Genomic DNA, 14,230 nt, shown 5'->3' on the forward strand with positions numbered 1-14,230 from the left:
AATTCTCATGTACTGCGGTCCTTCTGCGGAACAAAAATAAACAAAGGAATCGATTCAAAAACAATATTATTTAAAGCGTTTCACATTGTGCAAACAAACTCTTTCAACAATGAGCCGACACATCCGCAGAAAACATATGTCTCTGTAATTTTTCACGTATTATGGTTTATTTAATTTTATCATCGTAGATTCAGCATTATATTGTAATTGCGAAGTTTAATAAGAATTTTGAAGTATAATATCGAGTGTTAATACATCAATTTTAAAAGCGAAGGCTATTAAGTCCGATTTCCCTGTGTTTACATGATCTCTAAAGATTTCACAACATGAATCTCTTGGAAAAACCAAATTTATTTTGTAATAGATTTTCTAAGGGGAAACATTTCATATGAGTCGAAAAATACCTGCAAATAAAGTCTACATATATCTAAATCATTTAGCAAATGGTATTTGCAAGAGGAAAAAAAATGGTGAATTCCCAGCAACGAAACCGTTACGTACAGCCGGTTATATCTGTTTGTTCTTGCAGTTTTACTATATTTCTCCAATGTTTCGAATGATGTAACTATTAGCCCTAAAGGTGATTCTTCAATGTGTAATAAACCATAATTAATGTGATAAAACCTTGCATCATTTATCGATAATCAAATGGAGATAATGGGTTTTCAGTTAATTTCGACCGCAGAATTGGGATCTATTAATGTTATAAAATAAATAATAATCAAAAAACTGATCAAATTTATTTGTATATAATTGTAAAAAAGAAACATGTAACTAGCAAAATTATTTTTACACAACAAATTTGATTCTTGACCTTATGGCGAATATGTTTTTTCCGTCAAAGGTTTACTGCTAATAAAACAATAACGACAGAGATAATTAATATCGACGATCAAGACAATAATAAAAAAAAGGGAAAACTTAATTCTGAAAGTGCCCTTTTCTACACTCTGTCCACTTAGATTTATTTAATTTCAACAGAATATGCCTACATCAACTTCTTTTTTTTTCTAAGCCATTACTAGTTCTCATCATATAATAATTCACATGTACATATATAACAATACTTCTTAATCATTTTCATCTACGAATCCCACTTGGATTTTTTCTTTACAAATTCCTCAGAGCCATCATCCTTTATTGCCCCATAATACCCTAAATCTTCATATTTTTGCCTCATGTAGGCAATATATCCCAAACATCCCCCTAGGGCCACTAATCCTAATCCCATAATGACAATATTCTATAAAGAAATAAATATTTCAATTTAGAGAAAACTTGTCAATACAAAATGGTAATATCAAGTTCAAAAACTCAACTAAAGTTATTTTTCATCTTTAAGCAATAATGCATATGCAGTTAAAATAGGGTCTATATTGAAATTACATACCTATTCACCATTTTCATATTGATAAATTAAAGACACTATACATAAACATATTTGACCACAATACCAAGACTTTCTCTTTTTTCTTGTTAAGACACAAAAAACAAACTAGAGCGATATATTTCACTTTTTAACAAAATTTTACTATTTTCATACTCATCGTCAACATATTTAAAAGTTTCTGTAATCACAAAGGTGAAATTCATACAGATAATAAGTACTATTGGTTAAAAAGAAATTACTTTTAGGGTATAACACAAGGACTTGAAACAAGGCTACATCTCAATGACTAAATCCTCAATTTAGCTTCACACTTGTCTCTACTTGTGCGAGTTTGTACACACGAACTCGTACTTACAGGCTTCGTGTAAAGCTCGAAATTTACAAGTCGAAACACATTGGATGTTCGAAGAGAGCGGATTCCATCTCCTGGGGCTGCTTCCTTATTTTTATTAGACATTGTCACCCGTATTTTGAGTTGACTCAATGTTGAAATAATACCAAAGATTAGCTGGAAATTTGCTGAAAGTAATTAAGAAGCTTTATCTTCTTAATATTAGAAAGAAAGGTGAGATTTTGTCTTGGGTTTTCGTTTATGGCAGTAATGTAGTCCGGTCTAATTAAGTGAGGTTAGAATTTTGGGAGGGTAAAGAAAAAATCGCAGTATGTTGATTATGGATCCTAATGATTCGGAGTTTATTCTCAGTGTGTGAACAATGTAGACAATATGAATAACAATTTTTATTTTATAACAATTTGTTCTCTAGAATACGTGAATGAATTTATATTCTTTTTTTTGTAATATAAAAATAATTTATTAAACGATGAGGTTTTAGATTAGTTTCTTTATATTGGAATTTTGGAAACTACCAGGCCACAACTAAGATCAATGATGAACGTTTTGGAAGAATTTGCATTGAATTGAATTCTAGCTGCAAATTTAAAATCGAACGGGAAGAATTTTTTTACATAACATTCTTCGCGTGTTCATTTTCGTTGTGATTCTATTACAACGAAAGTGTAATGGAATCACAACGAATTTTGAACGTGGTATGGTTTATGTCCAAAAATCATTTTAACATTGAATTTATTTCCTGATCCTTTGATTTGGTCTGATACCTGTTACTATGTATGTCATAAAAAAGTTTTGTAATTTGTACATTTTATTTTATAATACGATATTGAAAGTGGGACTTTGAACGTAGTCAAAGGGTCGCATAGAGCCAATTAACAATGGTCCTTTGCCGACAATGTAAATTAATCGTCAATTACATTCGAAAATTGAAATTTGCAAACTGTTGGTTCCACAACGTTTAACAGAACTTAATTATTACAGCTTCGATATCCTATTCTCTTTAATCTTTGAATTTATATTATAGTCTTATCACAGTGTCGTTAAAACATTGGTAATCGCCAAATTCCAGTAGTTTTTAATAATAAATAATTAACCAAAAAATTCGTCCCGGATTCGATTTTTTACTTTTGTATTTTCAATACGTACAATAAATAAAATTCAAATTTATCATTTCAGCTCGTGTATCGATTTTTATACTTTCTCAGCTGTACGTTTGCAAAAAGTTGTAAAGTTTGTATTGCAACGGAGACGTAAATGAGAAAAACACTCACGTTTTATTATTATCTCGTTTAGTTTTAACTGAAAATAGCGTTCAATTTTATTACTTCAGCAATCATTGCTTGTGGATTAGGCGGTACATCTAAATTTAAATAAAATAGAATAAAAGAAAAAACATTTTTATACTAAGACAGGTTTCGTGTGGAAAAGCTCAAATAGCGACTTGAAATATAATTTGTATGTTTCGAAAAAGCCGTGCCATTTTTCCTTCAAAAATAATTTATGACCCGCCGTTACCGTGTGCTATTAGAGGCACAAGGTGTCCCATATTCAACTCCCCAATATGAGGATCTTGGAAACTGCAAGTGCTGCAGAGTCGGTTAAACGACAACGAAGTTATATCTTCATGAGAGGACTACTTTGCCTTTTTATTCTTTTTTTAATTCCTATTATTTCCAAAGGTATCTGAAAAAAACAAATAATGCTATTTTTTTAAATATTTTTTCGTTTTAAATTAGAGAAAAACTTGAAAATAGAGAACACTTTTTTAAACCATTACGACACAAAAATAGTTTTTCGGATATTCGACGTTTCGTTTTTTTCATACCATCATCGACTTTTTTTTTTCAAGTAGGGACCCGGCCGGGTTTCTACGAATTCGGCTAATCATTGATAATTAAAAAATAACCATGTGCCACGCTTGCTGATTTGCGAGGTCTAGATTAAAAATATTTATTGTCACGAGGAGCAATTTAACATTTTCGTATTCTGCATTAGTGCATTCTACGTACTCCACTTTCACGGTAGAAAGGGAAAACCCGTATTTTAGAATGAATACATCAATAAATGTCAGATATTGGTCACGTGAGAGCGTATAGACGCGTCGCAATTTGTGTGACAGACGCGGCCTACTTGTCTATTTTGAAAAATCTTTCGTTAGTGAAAAATCACGCACTAGTGATCAATGTGTGAATGCTCATTGCCGGAAAGTGAAATTTTCTAGTGAAGTAAAACGTGATATAGTCAAAATCTACTTTTCAAATGTAACTAGTGATATTACCGTTAATCAACGTTTCGTGGACTACGCAGACGGTGTGCAATCGCGCAGAAGATATTCTACGTTATTTAACCAAAAACTCGTAGCGTATGGCATTTTTAACAAACCAAGAAATCGTTATGAATCCCATGTGGATTTTGATCAAGAAACGGATATATCAATGCGGTGAGAAAAATAATTTCTTATAAGTGTATTTTGTAGGGTTTTTAATGATTGCCTTTCAAAGTTCTCTAAACGTTTAATTTAGGCATGTTCAATTCATTTTTGTAACGTCCAGCAGAACGTACGTAGATATCCGGAAGTAATCAGAATGAAAAAAAATGATAAGAGCATTTCATGGACAGAACTTTGCTTCCATTTGGCCGACTCTGTATCTCTTACGGTTTCCGAGATCCCCTTGTAAAGAGACTACTATGGGACACCGTGTACAGTGGCGGCCATAGAACTAAGAGCGACATATTAAAAAATCGAAAGTATAATTTCTTGGAAGTAAATTTTAAGAAATTACAACAATTTTTTAACAACTTTTACTCTCATACTTTTTACTCATAATAGAAGAAGATAATGCAAATTTTAAGAAAATTTCAAAAATCAAATTAAAAAAAAAACACTTTCAAATATGCTAGCTGCCGCATGCTTCGGATGGTCGCCTTGCTGAAATTTCCTAATTACAGGCAAGTTCTCTTCGGCATACTGTAGCATTACAGTCCCTATAATATTCCTATATTGGACCTGATTCATAATCCCCTCAATTTTTTTGAATAGGTCCTACGCAGGACCAAGACAAACAATCTCAAACTTGAATCGATCCACCTCCGTATTTTAGTGCGATTGTGGTGTACTTACGATTGTATTTCTCGTTTTTGGCACTTACGGTTTCCCATCTGATTCTATCCGATTGATTTTTGTTCCATCGGACCGAAGAACGTATTTCCATTGAGACAAGGCCCATGCCTTATGGTCCTTAGTAAACTGTATTTTAGCCGTGTGAACTTTTTTCAAAATCATCGGTTTTTTACGTGCAACTGATCCAGGTATATTGGTTTCATTGAGACGACGTCTAATTGTTCGAACGGATAACATAAAATTTTTATTTTAACAATTTTTTGGAAAAACCTTTTTTTTCTGGACGTCAACCTGTCATCAAAGGATTTCGACAGGAAAATCTTACGATTTTCCTGCCTGTTCCAGGATTCGATTTCCGAGATTTTTTTTTTGCGTGGCAAGTTTTGTGTAGTTCCTTAAAATGCTTAATCGCGTGGCTGATTATTGTTTTAGAGTTTTACATTAACATTTTTATACGACACCCTAGAAGACCTCAAATTAATAATTAACTCTCCAAGCTGTGAATGTGCAGCTTTTTCATTTTTCCATAGTTTTCTAAATTTAATTGCTTCTCAAAAACTAAATCTAAAAACTTTCACAAATTATCACCAATAGATTTGCTAAATTCATAAATCAACAGCGTTCCCAATTTGGCATCCGTTCTCTATCAGTAATTGAAGTATACTGATTGATTTACTATTTTCATGAAACCTGGCAATCCTCTGACTTCTTAGAAAATAGAAGCTTTGTGATTCCCATAGGTACTTTAAGAATATATATTCTTACAATATTGCCAGATTTTTTCGGCACATATATACATATTTTAATTTCAGCAAAGTAGATAGGCGTTCTTACTCCTACGGCCACCAGTATACAGTGTGGGCGGAATTGATCTATTTTAACGGAGCAAGCCTATTTCCCGATTAGATAGAGCAAAATAGACTTAGATGTCATGGGTTCGATTTCTGAGAAATGTTTAATGGCAAAAACCGTCTGATAATATTTTTACTGCCAACGAAGACATAGGGGGTTTTTGAAATTTCCGCCATTTTGAAAATTGCACTTAACTTTTTTATCGAAGAGAATATTTAAAATCTGTAAACACATCCTTGAGGCACTGTTTAAATGCAATTCAGAGGCTTACTCGGATTTTTTTCTGTAATTGTCCATTTTATTGGAAAATGGAGATTTTTTTTTAAATGGATATCAGAGTTGGGTATGAATTAAAAAAAAAATGTTCGTGTTTAGCCCTTTCCAAAAATATAAAATTGTGGGTTACCTATTCCCAAATATGGTGGAAATATGGTTTTTTCTTTAGTTCAAGCGAGTTTTAGATTTATTTAGACTTTTTTTATTTAATCAGTTACCGTTTTAATATAATGCCATATATTTATTCTAACAAAGTAAATGACCATCTAAACTGTTAGTTAGTGCTATAATTAACAATTAAATGAAAAAATAAAACAATTAGAAGTATTTGTCGAATTAAAAGTCTAATTAAAGAAATAATCAGCGAAGGTGTTCAAACTGAACATCTCTTTGTTGAATACATAAGTAATAAACATCTTTTACGCAAAGCGGCAACAATTTATTAATTTAAATGGTCTAATAACCGCAAAAGCTTTCTAGTATTCTCCTGCAATCCCTTTAGTGTCTTAATGGCTCTTCTTTTAAATATACGATTCTTTAATCTTATCCAGAATAAGAAATCTAGGGGAGTTAGATCACGGAACCTAGCGGGCCAATTTATGGAAAATATATTAAAATATAATTCACTATCGGCTTGAGGAACTTTGCTATTATGTAACAATTTAACATTTGTGGTTTTTTAAATTTTTATACATATTTTTATTTAACGATTTTAACACCAAATCTTAATAGTTGGCAGCAGTAATCTCGCAAAACCATAAATAAAACGTTGGAAACGATTAATTTCTCAAAAGACCCGCTTGGATTGAAGAGGAAACATCCAATATTTCTTCCATTTTTGGAAATAGGTACCTAAAATTGCATTTCATTAGGAAGGGCTAAACGCGGGCGTTTTTGTAAGTTCAAAACCAACTGTGGTTTTCGTTAAAAACAAATAATGTATTTTTTGATAAAATGGGCGACCATAGAAAAAATCTGAGGAGGCTACTGATTTGCACTTAAAAACGTGCCCTAATAATGTCTTCACAGCATTTTCAACATTCTTTGAAATGGAAGAGTTGTGGGCAATTTTCAAAATGACCGAAATTTGAAAAACGCCCTGTACCTCGGTTGGCAGTGAAAACATTATCAGGCGATTTTTACCATCGAACTTTTCTGAGAAAACGACTCCATAGCATCCAAGTCACTTTTCTCTATCTGATTGAAAAATAGGCTTTCTCTGTTCAAACAGACCAATTCCGGTTACACTGTAGACACCTATTTTAGTGGCGTATTTAAAAAAAATTTTTTAATCGAAAATCCTGCGTTTTCTGTAGCTATCTACGCCTACAAAGTGTATCAAAGAGTTTCCCGTAAATGGCAAAATTTTCCATTTTTATAAACTTAAAAAAGTGGACCAATCAAAATACGTCGATGCGAACAAAGGAAATCAGTGTGGGAAGCTTATGCATTATTCATAATGAAACTTTCGTATCTGATGATGTATGGATATTTCCGATTAAATGAATCCTCCAATAAGCATTTAAAATTTTTTTCCGTCATCAGCTCGAAAAGGACAAAGGATGTTCCCTTTTAAAAAAGCTGTGCTGTTTCAAGCCTTTTATCTGAAAAGGCCAAGCTGTGTTGAATTAGGGCTGGACCGAATGAACTTTTGCATAGGTACATTTCGGAATTTTTTTTTTTTTTTTTTTTTTTTTTTTAATTTCAACTCGGAAATATTCACTTAAATATGGCAAAGTAATACACATGCATGGTTAATGCATAAGGCTACCTTTGATCTCTTCTACCGTTGTTGTGTCACTGAGAAGCACAATATGTAAATGATAAAGATGAAAGCCTCTCGTGATGGTAAATACTAACTGACGATATAGATCCTTTACGTGTGTCTATTACTATAGGTGGCGATCTAGTCCCCAAACGGCATATGCCCATTCCAGGCAACCTGCATCCCGGCACACATGTAGGTGAACGTATGCACGCAAAGGCAAAGTCGCTTACGTACCTACAAAAAAATTAAGTCATTAATTACGTGGCGCCCGTGGAAACACGACTGTGAAAACAAAATGATACGCAGCCTCTAAGCTCCAGTATCTCCTGCGTTCCGGTAAAGTTCGGATGTTTTCCGCGATGAGGGTGAGTTTACGTCGATCCTGAAAACGCGTTCTCCGAGGAAAGTTTTCGCGCCAAATTCCAGAATTTTCCCCAACCAGGATCGGACCAACCGGAAATTATTGGCTTAATTTGATTTTTTTTTCGGGTGAGTCATTTGCGGTTTAGGGGGGAAACGGAATAGGGAACGTTCCCTTTGATCGGCGGCCGTCTGGTATAACTCGCAGGAGTGACGACACATTTCTTTATACCATTGCTGGTACTTGTATTTGAATATCCATTTATGTTTCCTGAATATGAATCAGTTTGGTCGCGAACACTCGTAGATGTTTCGTCTAAAGTGCGGATTTGCAAACATGAAAAATCTTAATATAAACGCTAGAAAGGGCATGACATGTTCGCAAAATGCATACATAAAACAACCTCGCAAGTTTACATTTTATTTATTAATACGGAAATTTTAAAAGGGGATATTGAGTCGTTACTACTTGCGACGAAAATGTTGTTTATTTTTTTCGTTTCATTGATTGTCGAAGACACCTAACACTGAGTGTTCAAATTTTCTACAAAAACGTGCTTAAGTTGCCGCCGCCGATTGGGGGGATCAATTTCTTTTAACAGCTTCTGATATTTTATTTAGCATTCGGAGTCGTGTATCATTATTCCCCCCTTCAGTCAGTTTATTAAACATTATTTGCCCCAAAAAGCCACCTACTTCTACAGCCTTATTTTTAAAATTCCCAGCCACTTCCGTGGCATACTAATGTGAGATTTTCTTCTTTACGTTTCGTACTAGCTTCGCTTACAAAACTAGTGTTTGGTTAAAACTGTTAGATCTCGTATTAACCTCATCCTTCTCTACAAATATCGACGATTTTGCGTCGACTTCACGGTTGGTCCAACTCTGGGCATTGTGTTCAATATCGAGGAACTAATCGTGATGGAGATATACCACCAAACGCCACAACTGACACGGTTTCGTTAGACTTCCGAGTGGCACTCGCCGTGATGGTTAGGCGAACTCCCAAACTCTATGGGGCAGCTTTTGACCATCCACGTGACTGTGCGAACCCACTAAAATTGAACAAAGCATTGAACACAAAGTTATGTTATTTTTTTTTTAGATTAAGTATTAAACGACCTACAACGGACGGAGTAAAAAAACCAATCGCAATCTATTTTGTTATTAGTTGTTGATACGTTAACTTTGACGCAATGTGCCATTATTGTTAAGTATAAAAAATAAAAACAAAATTTATTCGGCCGCACTCAGCTTGGGCCGCATTTTAATTGAAACTGAATTATTTTCTGCCATTGAGTGTAACTTCCTTCCTTTTTGTTTTAAAACCGCATTAATGCTACGTGGTACAGTTCGTACACGATTTTCCAATACCCTGGTGTAAAACTGTTCCATATTTTCCTTGATTTCAATCCCGGCAAAGAGCCGACAGGAGCAGTCTGCAAGGCTTTTTCGTGCTGTGCTAGAGTGCTTCACTTGGAGACAGGTCTGGCCTGCGAGGAGGACACCCTACCAAAGTAAGTAAAACCAAGTTTCAATAATTCGAGTTGACGCCACTGGCCATCATTTTGCCGAAATGTCCTCCGCGGACGTATAAAAGCGGACACACCGCAAAAATGATTTTATTTAAATAATTTTTGGTGCGCATATTTGTACATGGGAACATAAAGAACGATTAAATTCTCAACCGTATTTATCAATGTATTTGCTGGTTACCAGGGATGTTGGTTTTTTTTACTATAAAAATTGCAATGAAATATCAACAATGTGACTGAAAATTATTGTTATTTGGCGTATAGTGTGCTTAGAAAGTGCTTTTAAAATGATCAAACGTGCCTGGACGCAGAACGCAGGGAAATTTTGATCAAACGAGCGAGTTCGAGAGAGGTCGAACTGTGGTTCTACGAGAGGCTGGTCGGTCATTTAGGGAAGTCGCCACCAGATTGAACCGCAGTGTGAAACACTATAGCTCTAAGAAGGCCAAACAGGCAGAAGGAGAGGTACTGGACGATCCCGAAGAACTGCAGAACGCCAAGATCGCCGCCTTCGAACTAGGGCCCTAAGACATACATAGATTCGTCTCGTAGAGACGCTGACGGATCGGTGGTTTGCCGGGTATAGAAGAAAGCCCGTTGGGATTTGAACCATTTATCGCCGGATAAGAAGTTTTGGACTGATTTCCTCCTCGTCCCCATCTCGTCTTACCCCTCACCTCAAATCATCCTCGAAATCGACCGCAGTGGGGTAGAGAACGAATACATTGGAATCTGGAACGGAATGATATCGTGTTTAGTGACGAACCAGATGGGTGTGCATGACGGTCGGGCAAGAGTAAGGGGTCAAAGATGGAATTTACAATGCAGAGGCATGACCATCAGACTGTTGGGGTAATGGTTCGTACGGTAGCAGGTCACTTTTACTTGTCATTAAAGGCAGCGTGACGGTCCGACGATACGTCCAAGAAGTCCTAGAACCTCATTTCGTGCCCCACCTAGAAACTCTTGTCGATCCAGTTTTCCAGCAAGACAATGCACGACCACGCGTGCCTAGAGTGACTATGGACTTATTTCAACAAAATTCAATCAATTTGCCACCTCGATCTCCAGACCTCTCACCGATTGAACATGGGCGGGATATTGCAGGTGGAAGGTTGCATAATTTACCCCATCCCCCGCAAACTTTAGCGGCGTTATGTCATGCTGTCCAGTTAGCCCGGAATGAGCTGTCCCAAAAGGACATTGATTACCCCATTAGATCCGTGTCTAGACGTGTACAGGAATGTATAAGACCCCGCAGACGACCGACAAATTAATATAAACATTTTTTTTTATTTTCAACAATTAAATTTGTTCAATTTTTTAATGAAGCATTTGTTTCAACATAAGGAACATGCATACCAAATATTATTTGAACAAAACCATTTTTACAGGGTGTCCTCTCTTCTCTGTCACGTAGTGTATAAAGCCTCCTGCCGTTTGCAATTGTTTAACTGACGGCTACAATTCCTGCCCCAAAATGCCTGGGCCCTTGTTCGAATTTGCGGTACCGTCAATGAAGCAAAGACACCGAACACCTTGAGATGACACCCAGACCGTCACAGATGCGGTAAATTTAACTTTTTTTTTTTTTTTAACAATCTCCGAGGTATTCTTCTCCAGGATGCCGGACAATTCTAGTTCGTGGATCACCCACATATGGCTCAAACTTTGATTCGTCACACCGTATAATTGAATTCCATTGGTCTTGAGTCCGATTTATTCGGTTTTTAACCCAACGCAATCTTCTTTTAATTTGTTTTTGAGTTAATAATGGTTTTTGTTTGGCCTTTAAAAACTTAAGCATTGATTTAATTAACAAGTAATGTTGCGTTAAATTAACATTTACCTTATAAAGCCGTATCCCAATTTCTTTATATGGAGTTAGCAGGCATGGTCAGACATGATTTCTCTGACAGCTTCGGACCATCTTGCAGCTGACTCCTTGACGAAACATGCTCGTTCTTGTCAGTGATCCTGGAATTCGACAATCTCCTTCGGTAATTTTCGTAATGCGTCCTTTTCTCAGCTTTTTTCCGTTTTACCGTCTTTTTCGTCCAATTTAGTAATATTTTGCACCCAACTTGGAGTGACATTGAAATTTTGAGCAATTTGGTGTCTCGAAATTTCACTTTCATGGGCCGGACTCGCCGTGACCGATTTTTCCATAGAAATAATTTAATATTTGCGTTAAACGTCTACGATTATTGTTTGCTCATAAACTTATATTGCATAAAAGCATTTTCACGTAAAAAATCGTTTGGGTCACAGTAAAATGTTTATCTCTAATCTGCCACTTGCGGTTCAGGTTAGTTGCACTAGAATAAATTACACTTTCATTTCTTACACTTCCAAATAATTATGTATTTTTTCAAATTTAACCTTAACGTTTGAACAAATGATAACAAAATAAATCGAGCTTGATTTCGTTTCTGTGTTCGTTATGGTTTGTTTAATATTCAAATCTAAAAATAACATAACTTTGCGTTTTATGCTTGGTCTAACTTCAAAGCCTCTGGGCTCCTAGATATGTCGCGGTGACTACTTGTTATCAGAGAAAGGACACCAAACGAGGTCTGGAGACGGAATCGGGATGCGATTTCATTCAATAGCACACTTCAATTTCACAGTTGAATGGCACAATTTCCATGTACTGACATTCGTTAAATATAAGAAACAAGCACCACTCGGACATGGACGGTAGAAGGCAAAAATGAACTTGATACAGTTACGGCAATAAATACCAATGACAATATTTGCGTATTAACATTCGAAATATTATTAACAAAGGAAATATATATATATATATATATATACAGTCACTCAAAAAAGTATCCGTGCAGCCGGAAAAAAATTCTGTAAACCGTAACTTGTGACTGATTTTGTTCAAATTTTGTATAATGAAAATTCAAACCGAAACTCAATTTGCGTAATTGCGCAACTTTTGAAAATTTAACTTTTAGAGTGCTTTAAAGCGTTTAAAAAAAAACTCCGTTTTGAAAACTTCTTGTGCGGTGGAAATTTTTCAATGTGGTTTTAACATTTTTGCAGAGAGGATTTTTCTTCATATATCCTGAAAATTTGACCAAAATCGAATCGCAAATAAGGGAGTTGCAGCTTTTTAAAGTCGTAAAAAATGTCAAAGTTTCGTCATTTTTCGCGAAAATCGTCACTCTTTGGCGTTTTTGAAAGGCTCAAACTCCCTTATTTACGGTTCGATTTTGACCAAATTTTCAGGACATATGAAGAAAAATCCTCTCTGCAAGAACGTTAAAACAACATTGAAAAATTTCCCCCGCACAAGAAGTTTTCAAAACGGAGTTTTTTTTTAAACGCTGGAAAGCACTCTAAAAGTAAAATTTTCAAAAGTTGCGCAATTACGCAAATTGAGTTTCGGTTTGAATTTTCATTATACAAAATTTGAACAAAATCAGTCACAAGTTACGGTTTACAGAATTTTTTTCCGGCTGCACGGATACTTTTTTCAGTGACTGTATATATATATACAGGGTTCGCCATTACTCCGGCCTCGGTTCCTGGTGTCTTTGTATAAATATCAATATGAAATGTTTAGTACAGTACTCATTTATATTGGAAACCTGCATGATTTAATAATATTTTTGTTTATACAGAGTGTTCCGTTTTCGCTGGACAGCATAAAGTTATAATTTTTTAAATAGCAACTCATAATTTTTTTTATGCCATTTGGTTAAACCTTAATTTAGAAGGAAAATACATTAAACATTTTTTAAATTGGTAGCGGCGTTGCCATATTAGAAAAATTTCTTTAAAAATGCAGCGTCAGAAAAAATTATCACAAAACTGGTGTTTTTTGAAATTTTGAAATTTGTTTTTGTAAAGTAGTAAATGAAAGTCAGAGGTACTCAAAAACTTTAAAACATTTTTTTAATGTACCATACTTTTTTTGTATAAGAGCGCTAATTTGCAAATTTTACAAATTGCTGAAACTCGTTTTTTTTAAATGGTACCCATGATTTTTTTCAAGTCCCTCTAATGTAGTTTTTAATTCTCTATTAATTTGCAATAACATCTTATCATCTAACATTTACAGTTATGGAGATATTTACAGAATTTCAATCAAATTGCAACAGGCATTATTATAATTAACATTTATAATTTTAGAGATACTTTTAAAGTAAACTGTAGTTAAACTAAAGAATAATAAAAAACAACAAAATAAAAAATATATATATTAATTTAACAAATACTCGAAATGTGCGCGAATCTTTAGGACGAAGACTTCAGACGTGCCTACATCAAAACGGACAAAATTGTCCTCCATTTCGATCAGAAACCAGTTGAAGTCTTGCCAGAAAAGACCTATTTACTTCTCGTAACATCTCAATGCTTACGGTATTACAATGGTAATCTTTTGGTGACTAATTACTATCACATTACATCTGGAAGTGCTCGAAAAGGGTGCTCGAAGGGAAAAGGAGGCGGGATTGTCTTGTCTGTCTTGTTAAGCAAAGTGGGCTCAGTATAGTTGAGCTGTTGGTGTTCTTTTTCCATCTGTTCTGTAGTTGTCGTAGTCTTTCTGTTATTCTTATCATGT

The 14,230-nt window shown here is 34.8% G+C and overlaps 2 protein-coding genes across 5 annotated transcripts in view; one reads left to right on the forward strand and one right to left on the reverse strand.

Moving 5' to 3' along the window:
* Positions 1-723: 723 nt before the first annotated feature.
* Positions 724-2,031, reverse strand: LOC136348864 (small integral membrane protein 8). The gene is made up of 2 exons (XM_066300035.1): positions 1,746-2,031; positions 724-1,243 (listed from the first exon to the last, which is right to left on the reverse strand). The coding sequence occupies exons 1-2, from the start codon at positions 1,845-1,847 to the stop codon at positions 1,085-1,087; spliced, it is 261 nt and encodes an 86-aa protein (XP_066156132.1). The 5' UTR covers positions 1,848-2,031; the 3' UTR covers positions 724-1,084.
* Positions 2,032-3,940: 1,909 nt separating this feature from the next.
* The window catches only part of LOC136348839 (5-hydroxytryptamine receptor 2B-like), a 127,761-nt gene continuing 117,471 nt past the window's right edge, over positions 3,941-14,230 (forward strand). The window contains exon 1 of one of the 4 annotated variants that reach the window (XM_066299992.1): positions 3,941-4,182. The gene's annotated coding sequence lies outside the window, so the exon portion shown is untranslated. Of the gene's footprint in view, positions 4,183-8,067; positions 8,249-9,560; positions 9,637-11,102; positions 11,225-14,230 lie in introns of those variants that run through there. The other 3 variants (XM_066299991.1, XM_066299994.1, XM_066299993.1) reach the window with 3 other exon arrangements.

Source organism: Euwallacea fornicatus, chromosome 35, assembly GCF_040115645.1.
Source record: "Euwallacea fornicatus isolate EFF26 chromosome 35, ASM4011564v1, whole genome shotgun sequence".
Taxonomy (NCBI): domain Eukaryota; kingdom Metazoa; phylum Arthropoda; class Insecta; order Coleoptera; family Curculionidae; genus Euwallacea; species Euwallacea fornicatus.

Bases quoted from the DNA above. Each gene is read 5' to 3' on its own strand.
- LOC136348864 (XM_066300035.1), bottom strand. From the start codon at position 1,847: ATGTCTAATAAAAATAAGGAAGCAGCCCCAGGAGATGGAATCCGCTCT. The intron at 1,244-1,745 runs GTAAGTACGAGT...ATTTCTTTATAG, and splicing joins TCGAGCTTTACACGAAGCCT to AATATTGTCATTATGGGATT.